Below are 19,501 nucleotides of genomic sequence, written 5' to 3'. Positions count from 1 at the left end.
TACCAGAGTATCATCTGGGAAACCAGGATCTTCAGGAGTTCTAGACCATCTCTCTTTGGGAAGGGAGATTTAATTTCCCCAAAGTCCCAGAGTTCTTACATTATGCAATCAGCTCAATTTTTTTCGACAGTTTCCATTTACAGTAAAAGTTAGAGTAAAAGTTGGGTTTTGATTTCTTTTCTTAACATTTTCTGAACTCTTTAGCTATATAGTAAAATTATGTACAGCCTAGGTTTTCTCATCTGAAGAACAGAAAGTACTAAAGATAACATGTCTTTCCAACATTTACTTATATATTTAATTTGCAACATATGCAAGTTCAAAACAGTCTAACATAACTGCCAGAAGTTCCAGGAGAAAGTATTAAAAATACTTCTGTGGTACTTAACAGTAATTTGTCTCCTTTCTCCCCTTTTTGGTGATAGCCAGTAGACACTTAAAAGTAGAATAAGCTCTAATTGCTCTTAGTTCTCCTTTGTTAATCAAAATGTGTTTCAGAGAATCCTATAATTAAAAGCTGGCATATATAGCTGGACTGCTATAGCTGTGAAAGATGCCTATATTCAAAACACTAAACAAACTAAGACCATTCATACAGCAAGCAGCAATTATCTACTTTCACCAACAATTTATAGTTTCTCTTTCCAGCAGAAACATCACAGCTGGCTCACTGGAAGCTGGAAAGAGCAAGAGGTAACTTAATAATTCTCTTCTGTCTGACGCTATTGTCTGTCTGCAATGACACAAGGAATAATTTTCTCTGAGTGTCCCACAGAGAACAATTCCAAGGCCTCTTCATAACCACAGGTTAGACTCCACCAACAGGAAACAATCCTTGAAAAAGGCTCATCCAGTGAAGAGGTATTTTGTCAAGGTAGCATATAGATTTCTCAGTTTCAGTAACCATAAACAGAAGCTCAACATGTTCCAGTTACTGAATTTAGTCAGCAAAAATAAACCTCAACCAAAATGATTACTGACTAATCAAAAATCCAGTCTTCCTACAGAGAAAGGAAATTTCTCCACAGATGGAAACACATAATGAAGAAAACATGCACATCCCATTTAACATCATAAGTGGATTGCTCATCCACTGACAAAGCAAACAAGTGACAGTCTTGGAAAGCATAAGGACAGAAGGTGAATAAAAATTAACACAGGATGCAGAACTCTGAAATAAAGAAACAATATAATGACTGGCAGAGTTCTTGTTTTAGCAACTGTATCTACAAGAACAGACTTGAAAAAAGACATTGGCTTCATTAGCAGGACATGATTGAACATTAGAGAGTCACTGCAAGCTATTTAAGAAAGCACAGGTTTGTTGCATGGTGACTAAGAACAACACTGCTCGTGTGGTACTGACCAGGGAGACAGGATGCTCAGAACTACACCCATAACTATTGCCTTTAAGTAACATAAATATAGAAAAAATATTTTTACATACTGTCTGTGAAGTGAGAGTATTTTTATAGCTTCCAGTTTCCTTCATAAAGATAGCAGCCTAAGTAATAATTGATAAAAGGTTTGCAGTCACTTTCTAGCAGAACACTGGACCTTTTTACAATACAAAGGCGTTGTGCATTTCTCACTCCTTTGGCAGTAGTGAAATGCTCTCAATTCCTACAGAAACTGGCCCATGTCAAACTAACCACCTGGACAGCTCCTTCCAGAACCGTGTCCTTAAAAAAAAAACAAACAACTGATCATGTATTTTCATAAGTTGTGCAAGTATCAACTGCAAAGTATCAGCAATTACAACAGCCTAACACAACCCTTTTTGCATTCAGAAACCAGCAATAAGCAGCTAAAAAGTTTTAGTCCTTTGCTACCAAGCAAGGTGGACACTGGAACTTCCAAGACAATGTTCCTCCCTCTTGTGCAAGCAGATTTTGGACTGCACCCCTCCAGAAAGGGAAGGGAAGAGAAAGGATAAGTTATGAAGAGCTGCAGTAAAGGTTCAAGTGGCAAAGATGATGTCACTCATTGCTGGATATAGACAGAAAGATCATGGCCAGAACTACCATGCTCCAGCAAGATGACAGCACATGATAAATAGTTTATCTGAGTCTTGGAAGCTTCGCATTTTGGTAGGATCTGTCAATGTATTGCATTTTTCAAAAAGAAAAACTACATTGAAATCAGAGTTTGAAGGAGCTTTGTTACAACCTGTTTGGGAAAAAGATCCTGAAACTATGGAGGGCCTGTGTGGAATTTATCTTCTGTATACAGATAAGGAAGCCAGTTAAACAGACCCTTTGGCTTAAGGAAGACACAGATCTCAGCAAGGAATGACCTGGTCATAAAAGCAAAAACTCTTGGGAGACACCTGCTGACCACAGAGCGAATTTGTTCTGTTTATAAATAACATTTAATGGCAGACACAGTAAGCTTCAGATAAAGCAAATGAAGAGTAATTTCTAGATGAGGAGCAACCTGGTTAATGACAAACTGACTGGTCATATACTTGACCCAGTTTTTTAATAGCGGCTTTAACATCCATTTCTTCTGCTTTTCAGTATGAATTTACAGACTCTCACTAACCCCAACAAGATGCAAACAAAAATATTAAAATTACAGTCCTGGACCCAAGTATGCAACACCTCCTCTCAGGCACACTCTGAAGGCTGCAGCTTGGCTCAGTGCTTGGACTACACAGACTGCTGAATTAACAGATGAAGGATTTAGTCCTTGGGGAGCCTTCCAACTCTCCAGGATGATAAAAAACCTCTTACCTAGGGAACACAGGGTACTACTACAGAGCACTACAAATTACCAGTTCAACAACAGATTTTACTTTAAGAGAACCGAAGAAAACATCATGACTATTTTGTGATGGACTTACATCACTACAATATAAGCTGTATAACCTGCTGGGGTTTAATAGTGGATACTTAAAAAACAACAAGGAAGACTATTTCAATATCTTTCCTCAGGTTATTTTCCCCTAAGTCACAATCTCCAGGAATATTTTACATAGCAATTGAGCAGATGCATTTGTCTGAGTACAGATGTCTTTAAGAGGCCTGGCATAAGCACTTTATACTTAATTTTTAATTAACTCTCAATCTTGCAAGTATTAATTTTTCATTCTATTTGTCAAATTCATCTGACTCTGTTCAGACAATTAAGCCATGAGTCTGGAAACCTACAAAAAGGCTCATTAATGCTGAACATTATGGAAGGCTTCTAATTCTGAACCAACTTTTATTCTCTCTCCATTTTTTTGACTTTTCAACCTCCATTCTGTTAGCAATTGAGTCATTTTGTGAAAGCAATTATGTACATATTTTCTGAAAATGTAGCAGACATCAAATTGAGGGCTCTGGAAGCAACCAAGGAAGACACTGTACCTGAACAGAATGAAACCAAGTGACTCCACAGCTGCCCGCCTCACATCATCATTCACATCACTCACCTACAAAAGGCAAAACAAAACACAGTTAAAACACCCTAGGACTCTGCAATATTTCAGGACAGGTGTCAGGCAGACAAGTTTATCAAGATGACAGGTTTACAAAGAAAGAATGTTAACAATCATGTTTAGCCTTAGCTGAAACATTCTCACCCCTGTTCATGCACTGTGACTGCAACCCTATCAAGGAGCAGACAGACCTCATCTTTTACAGCTTAAGTTGTTTTTTTCCCAGCTCACCATTACGTTTCAAACCTTTACCAACTAGTTTAGGATCATGTTTCAGTTTTTATTAGGCACCTTTTTGTGATACCCAATTGAATAGTCTCTTGTTAAAAATCTATTTATCTAAATGTCAGAAGACCCTGTTATTTCTAATCATAATATTAAGGAAAGCTTTCATCATTTTACTATGTCTGACTGGGACCAGAACATTTAACACTGTGGACACAAAGCCTGTCAAAGCCATGTGCTTAACTCTCCCACCACAAATTTCTTGCTGTGTGCTACTTAAGGCCACAGTACTTACAGCCACATGCAGTAGGCGTCTGATAGCCTTGTTGTTCCCTGAGCCACAGTATGCCATAGCAACAGTGTACATGCCAGAACGACGGAGAATTGGATCCTGGAAGAGAAACCATCAATATTCAACATCCATCCAAACAGGGACTGGGGAATTCTGATGTTAAATCTACTCCACCCTGGGGCCTAGAAACTGCAAATTGGTGCTTAACTGTTTATTAGGTATGAGTAACAGGACAATCATCAAAACAAGGTTGTCATTATCAGTTTCAGAGAGACAGAAAGTTGCCAAAAGAGTATCCGGCAGATGAGACGTTTTTATTCATCATCTGCTATTGATCACTACTACATCCTTGAGAATGACAAACCTACAGCAAGACTCATCTGTTTTTAATGATTACATCCTGTTCTGTTCCTTGCTGTTGCTCACAGGACTATGAAGACTGAGTATGAGACTAAAGAAACATACAAATAAGCACTGTTGTTTTTGTATCTTTGATCAAAATGAAGCAACCTGTAAAACTGCCCCACTTCAGACCTATGTCAGAACTTCCCTGGTTTGAAACAGCCAATCCACTGTAGCTGGAGATCTCACAGAAGGCCAGGAAGGGTCATTTGTATTACAAATAGGGACAGGGATTAAGTCACAAGTAACTTACTTTGTCTCTGCAGAGACTCTCAATGAGAGCATCTGCCTCCTCCATCCTTCCATACATGACCAAAGCAATTCCAACCGCAAGGCCTCGCAAAATCTTTTCGTGTTGTGTTTCCTGTGCATAGCCAACCATGTCCTCAATAGCCTGAGCATTTTTAGATCCCAGCATAACCAATCCCAGTGCCAGGCCAGCTGCTTCACCTGCACAGCACAGAGAAGCAAAAAGAAAATAAAGCAAACTCTGCTCCTAAAAGCAGTAAATATCATATGTAGAGAATCATACAAGATGTAGGGCAACAGATCATTTCTCAACACCACCATGCCCAGCAACCACATTACTGATAGCCAAACATTCTTGTAACTATACCCTGTTAGCCACAACTTAGGGCTCTTCCCTGCCAAGTTCTATTTTCTCTTCCTTGGGAAAGATAATTTTCCTGGGAACCCCTGCCAATTCCGAAGCATTTCCAAGCCTGCCTCTCAGCCAAAAAGGGCACATGGCTCTGGAGATCAACCACACTAAATCAAAAGCATATGAAAAAGGAAAGAATGGAGCAAAATAAGGGACTGTTTGGAGACCTAGCATGTCTTAACAATATCTGGCATAGTGGCACACACCAGTCCTGACGGGATCTCTGAACATTAATGCCACATAACTAAAGAACTGTGCTGATCAGGAAAAAGTCAGTAAATAAAAATGTACCTAAGGCAACCTAGAAACAATCTATCCTGCAAACAGAAAACCTGAAAAAAAACCACAAAACAACAACCGACAACACACACACACCCCCCAGATGCCTGACAAGCCATCACATAGTTATCTACTTTGAAAGCAGAACATTTACCTGTCACTGCATCATCCTGGTATAGATTTGTTTTCAGCAAATCATACACATCTTGGCGTGCTGTCCCCATGGCAGCCAGACCCAAACCCAGGCTACCACCATGTCGGACAATCTAAGGAAGCACATGCAAGTTAAGTCATCATAAAACAGGGAATACGGAATCAGCTAAAGTAGGTATCTTTCCATCAACATAAAGCTGCAAACTTTTAGTATCAAACCACCCAAAATTATCTGACTTGTAAAAATACCACTTTTACATTCTTAGACAGTAACTGATCAAAGAGGCAGAAGCTAGAATAAAAAGAGCAGTTCAGAAGCTCATCAACAATGAGTATTAAAAGACTTCCACATAGCACAAGAGACTTTCTAGTACCTTCAAGGTCTTTTTTCCCCACTTGATTTATTGGTTTATGCAATAACACAAATCAGAGCCATATGTGAAAACTGCTGCCTAGTAATAGCTTTTGAATGGAAAGGTAAATCAGCACTGACTTAAAACAGTCTACATCACTTTTGTCCCAACAACTGATACAAGAAAGGCTGTGCATTTGCAATTCGTTCACAGAATTTTTAAAGAAGCAGTCTGAAATTACCCAAAGAAAAGAAGGGAATGTGCTGGGAAAATACTAATCTATTCCAAACTTGAGACATTTTGTAAAGGTCTAGAAACAGTAAGTGATGAAGAAGAACACTTCTTTTTGCATAAGATGCATTAAATGTACAGGCCAGCAGAAGCATTTTGTGGCTTAGTCCATTGACAGCTAGGCTGAAACAGTAACAGTGCCTGAACACTGCAGGTTCATTAGCAAAATGAAGTAGATACACAAGCAGTAAGAAAAATTAATCTAGATTCACTGTCAAATATATATAAGAATTTCTTTAAAATTTCACCTAAACCTTGAGCAATATGGTTGTTAAAAAGAAAATTTGTATTTAAGGCCCACAGAAGGTGTAAGTACCACCCCACTGTCACAGTCTTAGTTACCTCTAAACCCCATTTCTTAACAAGCTGGTACCTTTCAGAAATTCCTAACAAAATAAATTTTCATTACTAAACCCATACATACATCATTACTGGCATTCTTCAGCTGGTTCAGCAAATAGTCAATGATGTCCCCACCATGGTTAGCATGAATGAGACCCAAGGCATAGAGACCTCCACCTTCCTGGTAGGCTGACCCTGGAGAGGTGTCCTTGGGCAGGTAGGTTGCCATGAGCTGTAATGCTTCTTTCTCATGACCCTGTATGTCCAGTGTCCAGCAGGAAGGGGAGACAGTAGGAAGTCAAAGGTGAGAAAACAGCAACTGCAAACACGTCACAATAATATTTTAAGGAATCGGAAAACATGTTACAGCCATTACTTCCTCCACAAAAAAACAGCCTTTCAGTGCTGTACAATCAGCACAGAATCCTTCTGTACTGGGGTCTCATTAACATCAGTACATGAATATTCCTCAATCGTTGAGGTTTTTTGACCTAAAAAAAATGGTCATTGACCTAAACCAGGACAAATTAGGCCAGAAGCTACACCAGTTAATTTACTAGAGAACTTTAATTAAGGCTGACACACACAAAACAAAAACTTCTTCCTATTTCAAAACAGCTTTCAATACACCCTCCCTGTGACTGAATTTGACTACTTAAGTCACCATTCAAACTTACTACAGTAAGGACTTTACTACATCCCAAAATAGTTTAAGAAAAATACACCTGCCAATTTTCATAGCTGGAAACTATGGACTCTGTTCAACTCACAAAGGAAGGCAAAATCTAGGAAGAAGACTCTTTCCTTGAGCAATGTTTTCCTACCACATTTTTGATGATGAGCAAAACATGCCAAAAATTACACCAACTATCAGACAGGATGGACTTGATACAGCACATCTTTGTTCAAAGACAAATGATGTTACAGCTGTGCCTTGCGATAGACAAGGTAAACTGGAGTGCAAGCATAATTCAAAATCCCTCCTTGAAATGCTTTCAGTGTTCACAAGTCAAGTATTTATACTGAACAGAGGAGAATGAATGCAAGGTTACCTTGTGTATAACACCCAAGCTGGCAGTAGCAGTAAACTTAGCCCAGTTAGTGGCCCTGGCCAGCCACTCCAAATTGTCTCTGGAAGACAAAAGAGAAAAATTACTCGAAAGTTTTTGATACAGCCCATGCCTCACCCTATAAACAAGATTTCACAGCACTAAAGATTGCTTTCAAACCAGAAAGCAGCTCCAGAAGGCAGGAAAACTAACCACATTTCTACTTTATACCTCTCTGCCCTTCTCCTTTAATTGTTCTCTGCTCATAATCAAGCTTCTAGACAATGGTAATCTCAATGAAAGATGGAGTACAGCTGCTCAACATGCAGCCCATCAACTCTCTCTAGCTGAGTTTCTGGAGCTTTGCTGAAGTCCCTGGTAAGCTTCCCAGTAAGCACATTTCCCTTCCAAAAGTCATTCTTAATCTCAGAAATTCTCCAACTAGTAAACAAGAACAGAAATTCCAGATCTTCACCCCCCAAACTGCTTATAGTTAGTGGTCAAATAAAGCCAGTTTGGGAGGAGAGATTAAAAGAAACAATTCCAGATTCTCCCCTCTGTCTCCACATTAGTTTTCAGACCCTTTGTTCATTCTTCTCGAAGCCCACCAGAATTCTGCAGCCACCATATTAGAAGTATGAAGGTAAGCAGGGCAAAAATGTTTTTCAGACACCTCTAAATTACACCGGAGCTTCTTTACCACAGATTTACCTAAGGAACTGGTCACTGGTTGTACCACAATGCATAAAGGAGTTTGCTATAACTGTTGCTGTATGGCACACAGAATTCCGCACTGCATCCTGGAAGAAGAAGAACAATCAGTATCACCCACCAGCAGGAGACATGCCCTAGGGTCACTTAATGTGCTTGAGAAAAAATGGACTGTAATTAGCCTCGATTTAACCATCAGTTTCTCTTTGATTACAGTTAATATATTGTTAGTACATTTTAATATATCCTCAGTTCCTCTTTCCAGCACAAACCAATCCATTCTGTGAGTTCCTGTCAGACAGACTTCAACTGCAGCTTAGCTGGAGAACTCCCCTTCTGGTTCCCAGAACTGAGCACTGCAGAGTGTGCACTGCTGACATTTTTGAGCCATTCCTGGAATGCCACACAGGATCACTCCCAAGCACTTAACCTATGTAAAGGATTTCTAAATACACTTTACGTGCCTCCTGAAATAGACTGACCACCATCCTCTACCCCTTTTGCTAATAACATGCACCTCATTTCACACCCAAAAAAGCTTCTCCTATGGTTTCTAATAATCACTTAGTTTGAGAGATCCCAAGTTACCCTTAAGTTTTTATTTGCCCAGCTTTGAATAACACCTTCCAAAACAAAAAGTTACTCAGTTTACCAGCACTGCTCACATTACCTGATCAGTTTTGTCTTCACTGTGGAAATACCAATCTGATTTCTTTAGCTAAGATGAAGAGGTGTGGTCTCACACAACACCTCAACCCAGATACCAGCATACTGCAACCCTACAGTCCTGGCTGACCCAGCCAGCAGTGTTTGCACTGGATCAGTCATGGAACTAGAGGGGCAAGTTCATCTATCCTAATGACCACAGGCAAAACAAACCCATCAAAAAAAAGGGGAGAAGAGGATTAGTTTCTGTAACCAATTGGAAAAAAAAAACCCAAGATGCTAATAGCAGCCTGCCCTTAGGTCATACTAGCTGCAAGTAAAAACAATTTGATTCTATCGCCTCCTCTGGGTGCAATCAGTTCTTTCAGCCTCATGGGTTCAAGTTTTAAATGCTAATTTATCATGACCAAAACACAGATCTGTATCCTCAAAACCCAGGGAGGCCATGCTAATACAAAAGATATTGTAAAATAACAGCAACTTGGTCAAAACAAACACAAGATGAATCAGATTAACCCATGACACCCACATCTAACTTACCTTTGTGTTTTTGAGGATCATGAGGTCTGTATTGTTGTTTCGTATTAAAAACTGCAGATGTAACTCAATTGCCATTTCCCCACTTAAAATTTTAATCATTTTTGAGATCTGGTCCTTGGGCTCCGAGTTCTTCACATACAAGCAAAAAGAAGAAAAAACATGAGAATCCAGCTATGGCTCTGTTAAAATACAGCTCATGAGAAGGCACTCTGGTATGTTCCCATCACCATATTCCAAAATCTATGCTTTTAGGACTAAAAGGACACTGTTTCTGCTCAAGCCCAAACCTCCCAGACAGTCAAGTCCTTTTTTGCACAATATTGCAGGTATGAGAAGAAACCCTTCGAAAATAAATATATTCTTTCACTGAAAGCAAAAGGACTTGGGTGACGTGATGTTTTGCAAGCTGCTATGCTTGGTCTTACAGCTATGAGGAGTCTCCTACAAGGGGTAACGACTTCTAATAATGTGAAATTGTATTTCCATGGAAGTCTTAATGCAGAGCACTATAAAACCACAACACGGCATGACCCTGCTGACCTGCATCAACATTCTTGTGAGCTAAAGGCTTTACTTATAGCAATGGCTAATAGAGCTAGGAATCTGTAAAACATTAATCTTTCAGAAGTCTCTGAGAAAGTTTCCTGCCTCCTTCTTCTCCAACATGGAACAATTTCCACAGTTTAAATCCCAACTGGAGACCCTTCTGAGGAGGGTTAAAAGTGCACTGCAGCTCTTTGTACCAGCACTGTTAGCTGGTCAGAGACCAGCCAAGCATGAATAGTTCAGTCCTTAAACTAATCCCCTCAATTATTTCTCTGTAGTCAGCATTCTGAATTGTGGAAAATTAAGAACATTTTTGACCACAAGGATCATTTTTATGTACTTGACTGTTGGCAAAATCAGCAACCACAATGCAGCAGAAATTGTTTCAAGACGCCTTTCCTGCAGAAAAGCACTGTTTACAGGTTCCTTGATGTTGCAAGAAACCCCACCTCTTTGTTCTTCCTCCTGGAATATAATTTTGAGAGAACACATCTGTTTGCCCTTAATTAAAATGCTGTGCTTTTCAAGTGATCTGTCAGAATCTCTCAAAGATTCCCAAGTCTAGTTCACAAACGTGCACCATAGGAGAAAAGAAAAAAAAAGCTTGTCTTGGGTTTTACTCTCCTCTCCAGTAGCATTTCCTTTGCTCAGCACTAGAAGTGTCAGAATTCCATTAGCTATTCTGCATGCTGAAATGCAACTGTATGTGCATGTTAGAAGTGAACTCACTTTCTCCAATACTTGAGAAAAGAAATTAAACAAAAATTCTAACCAGCTAGCCCAGCAACACTGTCATCTTCCTAGCCAGAGGAAATAACTTCCTTCTTCATAGAAAAGGAACATTATGTCAGCAACCCCTCCTGCTGTTCCTGCAGAAGAACATCAGTTCCATCCATCCAGAACTACAAACAGATTTCAGAAGTAAAAACCAACCAAAACCAAAAACTAACCAAACAAAAATCCAACCAGACAACCCCCCCAAAAAAACCCCACAAAAAACCCTCAAAAAAACCCAAACAAAAAACAAACAGAGAAACCAAGCTGATTAACCAGGCTAAGGTTCACATGTGTTTCAGAAGGAAAAAAAACCCACCAAGCCAATTCATCAGCTACGCTTCTCAGAAGCAGTCAAATTTCAGGCCCGTTCCTCCAGAATGTGTTAATTATTTCAACATCAACAAAAAGCAAACACATGAGACAAATCCTCCTGGTTTTCCCCTTTTTTGGGGCTCAGTAGTTCCTCACAAATCTACCTACTTCCCACACTCCTGCAGCTTTCAGAATCTGAACTGATACCTTTCAGACAATCAGTATTTGGTTCTCAGAGATCATCTGTCACCTTTTATTCAAGCAAGAGAGAAATGGAACTCAATTCTCCACCAGCCACTCCAATCTAACATCCCCAGAGATTCACAGGGATTCAAAGAGAATACATAAGAAAGACTAAGCAAGGCATATTTTGGAAAATGGCACTCACAATTTCTGCAGACTTCCCTGCACAAGTGCTTCCTGGTTTCTCTTCTGCTTCCATGGCATCACTGCAATAAAATAAAAATGAAAAATACAAGTTACAAGTTCATCACTTGTAACTAGCCAAAGCACTGTAATTATGGCTAACACTGTGCTGAAAGAATAGCCTGTGAACTTGAGATGATGACTGGACATAGAGCTATGACAGATCAAGGGCTGACTATATGGAGGTCACAGCTGAGAAACTTCTCCCCCGTTCAGTCTTCAGGGAACTTGAAGACAAAGGCATGGAAAATCCCCCCCTCATTTCCTCTCTAGAGATTAAGAAAAAAAAGTTTGTAGGGAATGAACAGGCAGAGACAGGTGAGAAAATAAGGTCAACAACTGGGCAGCAAGGATAATTATATCCTCACTGAGGATAGCTCACTGCTATTAGAATAGATGCTAGTGTGCTGAAATGGAAATGAAAGCTATTAATCTGTTGTTAGCACCTTGTCCTAATGCTCCACAGACTGGATTATAAATGATTCTGTGCCTTTTATTTCACTGGAAAAGAAGAGAGGAGAATGCTTGCTATATCCACATCACTGATTCAAAAGCATTTTGACTCGGCTCCTCACAGATTCAAAAGCCCTCATATTTAACTAGCCTTGATGCAGGCAGCATTCTCCATCACACATTGTCAAAGACAGTCCGGGGATCAGGTTGTGTACAGACACAGTAGCTCTGAAGATTAAGAAGCAGGTAGAGAACAAACTTCTTCCGTGCTTCCCTCAAGTTGAGCAGCAGCCTCAGTCTAGATTGGTCAATCCTCTAAAAACAGTTTTAAAGCAAAACTACTTATATGAATTACCTGTAAGCCATCAAAAGAAAAAGCAAAGATGATGGAATGGTTAATATCAACTTTGTTTTTCTTAACAGAGGCTTCCTGCAGCTAAGATCCAGTGATGTTTTGGACATTAGGACGTTAACAAAACTCAAGACAAGATCTGAACTAGGTCTTAAGGGTCTGAGCTCACTCTTGCCACAAGCAGGTAGCAGGCCATAAAGTACTATGTGAAACCAAGCTTGCACATAGCTGCAAAAACCACACAACATCACAGTGTTCCTGAGCAACTCACACTAAGGCTTAATACAGTACTGCTCATTAGCTGAGCCACACTAATTGCACCGTGGTCGCCTCAACTGCAAAGGAAAATGCATTATTTCAAACATCACATTCTGGTAATACAAAAATTTGCCCTGAGCAAATGGGGTGTCTTGTTTATTAATCTGATTAGAATTAAGGGGAGTAACTCATTGCTTGTAATGGGCATCCATGAACAGAACAGGAGCTCCATCACAGCACGACTGTCAACAAATCACTAATCCTCTTTCCAAGCCAACCTTCCCACCTGTCTTTCTCCGATCCGGGGACAGTGCCGGTGTTGGTGGATCCAGGCACAGAGGCAATGGGAGTGCCAACCGTGCGGAGATTCTGGATCACAGAAGACAAGAACTGCTGGCTAGCACTTTCATACAGATCAAAGCAAATCTGGTAGGCCATGAGAAGGTTATCTTCCTTCACCAGTTTTTCCAAGATGTCACTCACAGCCTGTGGGTCATCCAGGAAAATCAGGCACTGAGAGGGAGGAAGGGAAGAACAGAAAAAAAGAAAAATCAGGAGAAAACATTATATGCTTCAGAACAAAAAAGAAACACTACCCAAGCACACACTCCATTTCCCCATTTCTTATCCACTGCTTCCACAGAACACCCCTTCAAAGAAAGAAAAATTCTCTCTCATATAGGAGATAATAGAAATCTTTGTGAAGAGTCTTCACAGGTCAATTTAAAAACCAGACCAAGTTTTACAAGTCAAGACACACCATCCAAGCCTCCCTGTTTCTGCACCTGTATCTTTGGAAACGGACAATGTAGTCCTACTAGAATTAGAAGTTTCAAAAACATGCTAAAGAAACATCTGGCCTTTTTTTAAGGTTACCAGCTAAAATAGAACAGAACCAATATCCCTGAGTCACATGTACATGGCATATTAAGATGGGCAAAGGGCCTGAGAACAGTTAAGCAACTTCCTAACTGGCCGTATTAATATTTTCAGACAATGACTTACAAAAAAATCAAAGCAATGTAAATGTTCTTTTGAGGAATAAATAAACCTCCAAGCCATCAACCATATGATACTCTCCACATAGGCTTGAAGTATGTGGAAGTTTTCTATGTGCTCAAACTGCCTTTGAACATGTTTCTTTCTCTATAAGCTGACTGACCAAATGTACAATGTTTGCATCTCTCTTTCAAGGTGATCTTACTTTGGCATATATTTGAAGAATGCAATCAGGAAAAGACATTTCATTTAACTTAATTAGAAAAAAAAAGATCAGGCATATGTCAAATCAAATACATCTAAAGAAGAGGAACTTTTGATTCATATTTTAACAGGACTCTGAGAGGCTTACCTGGCACACATTGATGAAGTCTGGTTTCTCCAGATTCATATAGATTTTAACTAAAACTCTCAAGACTTTATTACGGAACTGTTTATTCTGCATCAAAGACATACAGAGCTTCAAGCTGTAGGCCAGCATCCCAGGAACATCATTCTGAAATTAAATTCAGGGATCCCAAGTCTGAGTTTGGACTGACAAACAATTGAAAAATTAAAATAAAGCTACCTCCTTTGCATTTTAAAAAGCAGAGCAAACGACATGGACATACCAACCTTCAGTTTCCTTTCCCATTTTCAGAAACACTTATATGCATGTCTTGCAATTTAAAGTACTAACAAAAATGTACAGGATCATTATTTAATGCAGTAGGTAAAATATGTGTAAGATTTACATTAAAGTTAAATAGCTACTTCATCCTTCTGGTTTCAATAATCATTCTTGGATGAAATTCACTGCACTAACATAAAAGGTCAGCTGAACAAACCATGCATCAGGAAAAGATCCTCACACTTATTTCTTGCTAGAGACAGAGAAATAGATTTGGTTACTAGATGTCAGAAATGTAACTAGAAATGAGGGATTTATAATGGGCAATAAAGGTGGTAAATGCACAGGACAGCAAACAGAACAGAGAAAGCAAGATGGATTCCCTATGGGATTATCACTCCAAAACAGAGAAATGGGAGACATCAAAAAATAGGGGAAAGCTGTAAAATGAAAAATGGTACAATTTTAAAGAATTTGAACCACGTGCTCTGGTATGTGCAGGATACTGCAGCATAACAAGACTACACACAACTTCTGAGCTGCTGCAAGTGACTACAGGCAGGCTTCTCTTACCACCATTACCAGGCAGCTTGACTTACCTTAAACCCTCAGTGAAAGACATTAAAGCCAGGTTGTACAGCCTTGCAGCCAGAGCTGGCTACGCCTGCACACAGCCTAAGGATCCCTTCTCACAGCAAATTACAGCAGATGACAAGCACAACAAAATGGAAGAGCTGTTCTATTACACCAGACCTAAGCTCATGGTTGCCTAGTCCATACCCTTCCTCTGCTAGTAGCACACAGGCAATGTGTCTCAGCACACAGAGAAGAGGACACACAGCCAGGCTTTCTGGGAATATTCTCCCAGCAACTTGCAGCTTGGGGATTTCTTATAAGAAATAAGGGTTTCTCTACACTCAATAGTCCAGAGTGGCTCTGCCTTCCATGAACTGAACATCCTTGAGTTTCACCTTTTATTCTGTTCACACAAAACAGGGCAAGATCTTGCATAAAGAAACCAGATACTTGTACCTCCTGTCTCTTGCACATACCGACTCAAGGATGGTTTTCTCAAAGATGTCCAGCCTGCGTGTCTCCAGAGCAATGCCAATGGCCTGCTTGTACTTGTGGTCATCCAAGCACCTCTGGAACATTTTGTTCACTATCCCTTCTAGCCTTTCATCAACAGGTTTCTTCTCTCCTTCTGGCAGCTCTGCATTCTCCACACACTGCTTGGTGTAGTGGTCGATACATTTTGCTGAAAAGACATTGAATAAATATAGAGGGGAAAAATAGTCAACTTTCTAGATGTTTGCAGGTTTTTTTTATAGATGAAGACACCAGTATGTGCAGACACATGTTCTACCAGCAAATACAGCATATGAGAAACTACACAAAGGCAAGGCACAAAAACTTTGTGTAGCCATACAATAGATGGGAGCAGGCAGTTACTTACAAACTCTGATTTTAGTGCTGGAGCTAAGTAGATATTTTAAAAATAGAACCAAAGACACAATCTTTAAGTGACACAGTATTTTAAATAATACTGCTAATTACAGCAGCAGGCAATTTCCCAGCTCCACTGTAAGCACTAGCTGGGAAGACTGAAAGCCAGCCCTGGTCCATCATGTTCTATACAGGGAAAGTGATACCAGCAGACCACACTTTAAAAGACATTCAGTTTATACTTGCATTCAACATCTGACTTATCTTGTTAAGTACAGATAAAAAAAAGGTACCCCTCAGCAAGGTGTGCAACTATACTCATCTGATCACTTCCAAGTTACACTGACAGCAGCAACAAAATTAGTATACAAATGAGAAAAGGGACAATAAACATCAAAAGCATTTTTGCTAGTAGGAATTTGCCATGGGAATAACAATCATGAATAGGAAAAATATCCAGAATTCCAAAGTCAGTACTATTAGAACCCCAAAGCAAGAGAAAAAGAGCAAAAATAAAAGAGCTGCGGCATCAATTTAAATGAAAACAATGAGAGGAAGATGAATGTGGAGAAGAGCAACTCAATCAAGTGAAATCTCAAAGTTAGAGTAGTTTTGAGAAGAATCTTTCTTTTGGAGCAACAGCTGCTTACCAATGATGGTCTCCACATATTCTGAGTTGTCATTGACATTGAAGAGGTCACCTGCTCCCAGGGCATAGTTCAGTGATTCCTCAAAAGCTCCCAGGTGGTAAAAAACCTTAGAAGCAACTAAAGCAGCAAACTGCCGGCTCCGAAAGCCCTCATCTTCATAGAGAACTTCACTGCAAAGAAGAGGAGGAAAAGCATCAGCTTTTTGTGCCAAGTTCTCTTTAAGGCCACGTGACAGACTGATCAAATCTGCATCTTTGAGATTAGAACTCCAACCCCAATTCCTCCTGTATTAGTGCTTTCCAGAAAACATGGAGCTAGATGCTGTACTAGCACAGTACCAAGCAACCAGAACTACATCCAGTTTGTATCTCGTGTTCTTTTTAAGAAGCATGCCCTGAAGTGTTGTGTCTTTTCTTACATTTTGTCCACTGACTCAGAGATTTCTGCCCAGAAGTCATTGACAACAGCATTCAGCTTGTGAAGAGCAAACTCCTACAAAAAACCAAACAAGTTATTAAATTTTAAAAAGCACTTATTATCTTTTCCCAGTAAAAATAAGTATCACCTAAGACTGATATCATAAAAACTGATCCATAACAGCAAACTCTACTTCAAAAGATCTTTGCAAGCATTCACTAACCTTTTCAAGCCACGTGTTCACAACAAGTTTGCTCTGTCTTTTAGGCCCTTCCTTTCAGCTTTTAGGCTGGATACAATTTGGGGGGCACCTGTTGCTGTTTGGGCATTAATTACTGAGATCCACTAATTCTGAATTTTAAGCTCTCAATGTAATTCATTTGCTGTTATTTGCTTCCAGGTGTAAGAGTTTACCTTGAGCTGTGGCTCTTCTTCATCCAGGAGAGAGATAATTCCAGCTGCAAAACAAGATCATAGTCAGTTCTACGCCTTCAGTTCCAGAAGTAAACATGTTATTCAGTTCAAAACCAACAGAAGAGGAAAGAAAGCTGTCGCTGGAATGCTGGTTTAAAATCTTTAGTTTGTATTAAACATGATCTAAAATAGTTCAGAATTTATAACTGAAAAGATACAGTGTTTGTAAAAGATGGTCTTCTTAGAGAAAAATGTATCAGACAGGAACCTGGAAAATCTGGGATTACTTCCAGCTCCATCATTAGTTTGCTGACTGCTTTCTGGTAAGTCATTTCCCCTTTCTAAAGGGGTATAAAGATCATCTCAAAACAAAGTTTTTTATGCTGAGGAAACAGGCCCTATGGCTAAGAGAAGATGTTGTATTGCAGAGCTTTAGCAAGAATCCTGATGTTGTCCTAGAACAGCTGTACAAAGAGCTACAGAGACATCGTTTAACTGAAGGAAAGATCAGGGAGGCTCAGCCTGAAGAATGGTTCCAGATGGTTTCATTGTCAGACTGAAGCAACTGAAAGTGTTGGAATAGGATCTGATCAAACCTCAAAACTCACTGCTTTTAATCTTTCACCTGTTGATTGATAACCTCAACCTTAGATTGATAACCTCTTTCAATCTAAGACATCAAACTGGAAAGGCCAGCAAACCTACTGGAGAGGATAGCTGAGCTTTCAAAAGATCTTGATAAATTTAAAAGGAGAGTGTGCAGGTCAAAACTAAAACGTACAAATATAGAAAGGAATCTCAATAGTACAGTGGGTTCAGATGAAACATGATCAATAAAATCACATGGCTGCAGTGGGAGGCAGAGAACCCCAACCTCACACTGAGATGTATGAGGCAACCCTTCCCTCTGCTTGGCACCCACACACCTGGGCCAGAGCTGGGCACTGTGTTCTGAGAGTTATGAGCAAACCAGGAAGTTTAGAACTGAGCAAGACACAGAGGTTTAGCAGTCAGGACCTAATGAAGGTTGACTGGAGGTCTGCAGCTGGTTAGCCTAGGGAAAGCTGTGGCATCCAAACAGCTGCCAGTACAAAAATAACAACCATGGAATCACAGACTGGTTTGGGTTGGAAGAGACTTTAAAGATCATCAAGTTCCAGCCCCTCTGCCACAGGCAGGGGCAGCTCCCAGTCGACCAGGTTGCTCAAAGCTACATATCTGTTATTTGTGCCAGATATGAACAGGAATACTCAGACCAACCTTTATTTGGAGCTTCAAAGATTGAGGTTTGATAATAACAAAGGTTTTCTGACAGCAAGGTTTTCTGTTACTCACTTTGCCTAACCAGGTTGTAGAACTTCCATTATCAGAGAATTTTTAAAACCAGGTTGGACAAAAGTCTATCAGTAACAAATGAAGGAAAACTGATGTAGTTCTTGGGCAAGGAAGGCAGGTTCAGCAACCCACCCACCATTCCTTCAAGCTGCTTTCTGCAATGCTACATCAAATGTATCACTTTAATTAAAAAAAACCCCAAACAACAAAACACCAAAACCAAAACAACTCCTGCATTTACCTGATAAGGAGGAAGCAATCTTGCTTCTATTCAATACAACATTTCTACTTTTTAAGAACTCCTTCAAAATTAACTACTATATCTTCACAACTAAAATAAGACTTAAACATAAAGCAAAGAACTCAGGAAGATAAAGCTACCTGCAGACTATTATCTTCTACACTGTTTCTCTCACAAAGCCACAACCAGCCACACATTAATTTCTGCCTGAGTACTTCTGGCAATACTTTCCCCATTTTCTTACACTATGAAGCTCTAAGTAGATCGAGAAACAAAGCTTATCACCTAATTCCTCACACACATCCCCAGCCTGATCTTCAGGTTGTATTTTCCTCTTCAAGGCGTCTGCATTTCCCACCCCCTCTAAGGTTCAAGCCTGCCTCTTCCCGCTGCCTCTCTCCTCCCTGGCCTTATCCACATTAAGCAGGAGATCTCCAGCCACCGAACCGGCGGGGCAGAACCACGCAAAGCCGCCCCCGTCCCCTCACAGAGCACCGGCCGGGGGTGACCGCGGCGCCGGGACGGGCGGGCAGCTGCCTCCGACCCCACTGCGTCCCCACCGAAGAGCCAGCCCCGCTCAGGCCGCCGCAGCAGCCGGGGGAAGGCGAGAGACCGCTCCGGTGCTCCGGTGCACCGGGCACGGGGCAGCACACCCGCCTCCGACTTCACGTGCCGGTTGTGGCGAACCGCGGGGCACCGGGACGGCCTCCTGCTCCCACCGGAGGGCAGAGCGGCTACCGGCGAAGACAGAGCGGGACTGGGGGAGGCCCCCGTAACCGGCGGCCCCACGAAGCGCGGCGGCCGGCGGCCCCGCGGCCTGAGGCGGTGCCAAGTCACGGCCCTGACTCAGCGAAACCCCGACGGGCAGCGTTACCCC

The 19,501-nt window shown here is 40.6% G+C and overlaps 1 protein-coding gene across 1 annotated transcript in view; it reads right to left on the bottom strand.

The window, feature by feature from the left end:
* The window catches only part of PSMD1 (proteasome 26S subunit, non-ATPase 1), a 61,095-nt gene that overhangs the window by 41,414 nt on the left and 180 nt on the right, over positions 1 to 19,501 (bottom strand). The window contains exons 2-16 of the mRNA XM_030455834.1: positions 17,049 to 17,092; positions 16,636 to 16,709; positions 16,218 to 16,387; positions 15,174 to 15,379; positions 13,864 to 14,007; positions 12,799 to 13,025; positions 11,412 to 11,472; positions 9,389 to 9,517; positions 8,183 to 8,271; positions 7,475 to 7,553; positions 6,505 to 6,678; positions 5,438 to 5,549; positions 4,597 to 4,793; positions 3,945 to 4,040; positions 3,354 to 3,418 (exon numbers count right to left, since the gene is read on the bottom strand). Coding sequence (XP_030311694.1) covers positions 3,354 to 3,418; positions 3,945 to 4,040; positions 4,597 to 4,793; positions 5,438 to 5,549; positions 6,505 to 6,678; positions 7,475 to 7,553; positions 8,183 to 8,271; positions 9,389 to 9,517; positions 11,412 to 11,472; positions 12,799 to 13,025; positions 13,864 to 14,007; positions 15,174 to 15,379; positions 16,218 to 16,387; positions 16,636 to 16,709; positions 17,049 to 17,092 — 1,867 coding nt within the window. The remainder of the gene's footprint in view (positions 1 to 3,353; positions 3,419 to 3,944; positions 4,041 to 4,596; positions 4,794 to 5,437; positions 5,550 to 6,504; positions 6,679 to 7,474; positions 7,554 to 8,182; positions 8,272 to 9,388; positions 9,518 to 11,411; positions 11,473 to 12,798; positions 13,026 to 13,863; positions 14,008 to 15,173; positions 15,380 to 16,217; positions 16,388 to 16,635; positions 16,710 to 17,048; positions 17,093 to 19,501) is intronic.

The sequence above is a fragment of the Calypte anna genome, chromosome 9 (assembly GCF_003957555.1).
Source record: "Calypte anna isolate BGI_N300 chromosome 9, bCalAnn1_v1.p, whole genome shotgun sequence".
Taxonomy (NCBI): domain Eukaryota; kingdom Metazoa; phylum Chordata; class Aves; order Apodiformes; family Trochilidae; genus Calypte; species Calypte anna.
This window is presented reverse-complemented; position numbering and strand designations above follow the sequence as displayed.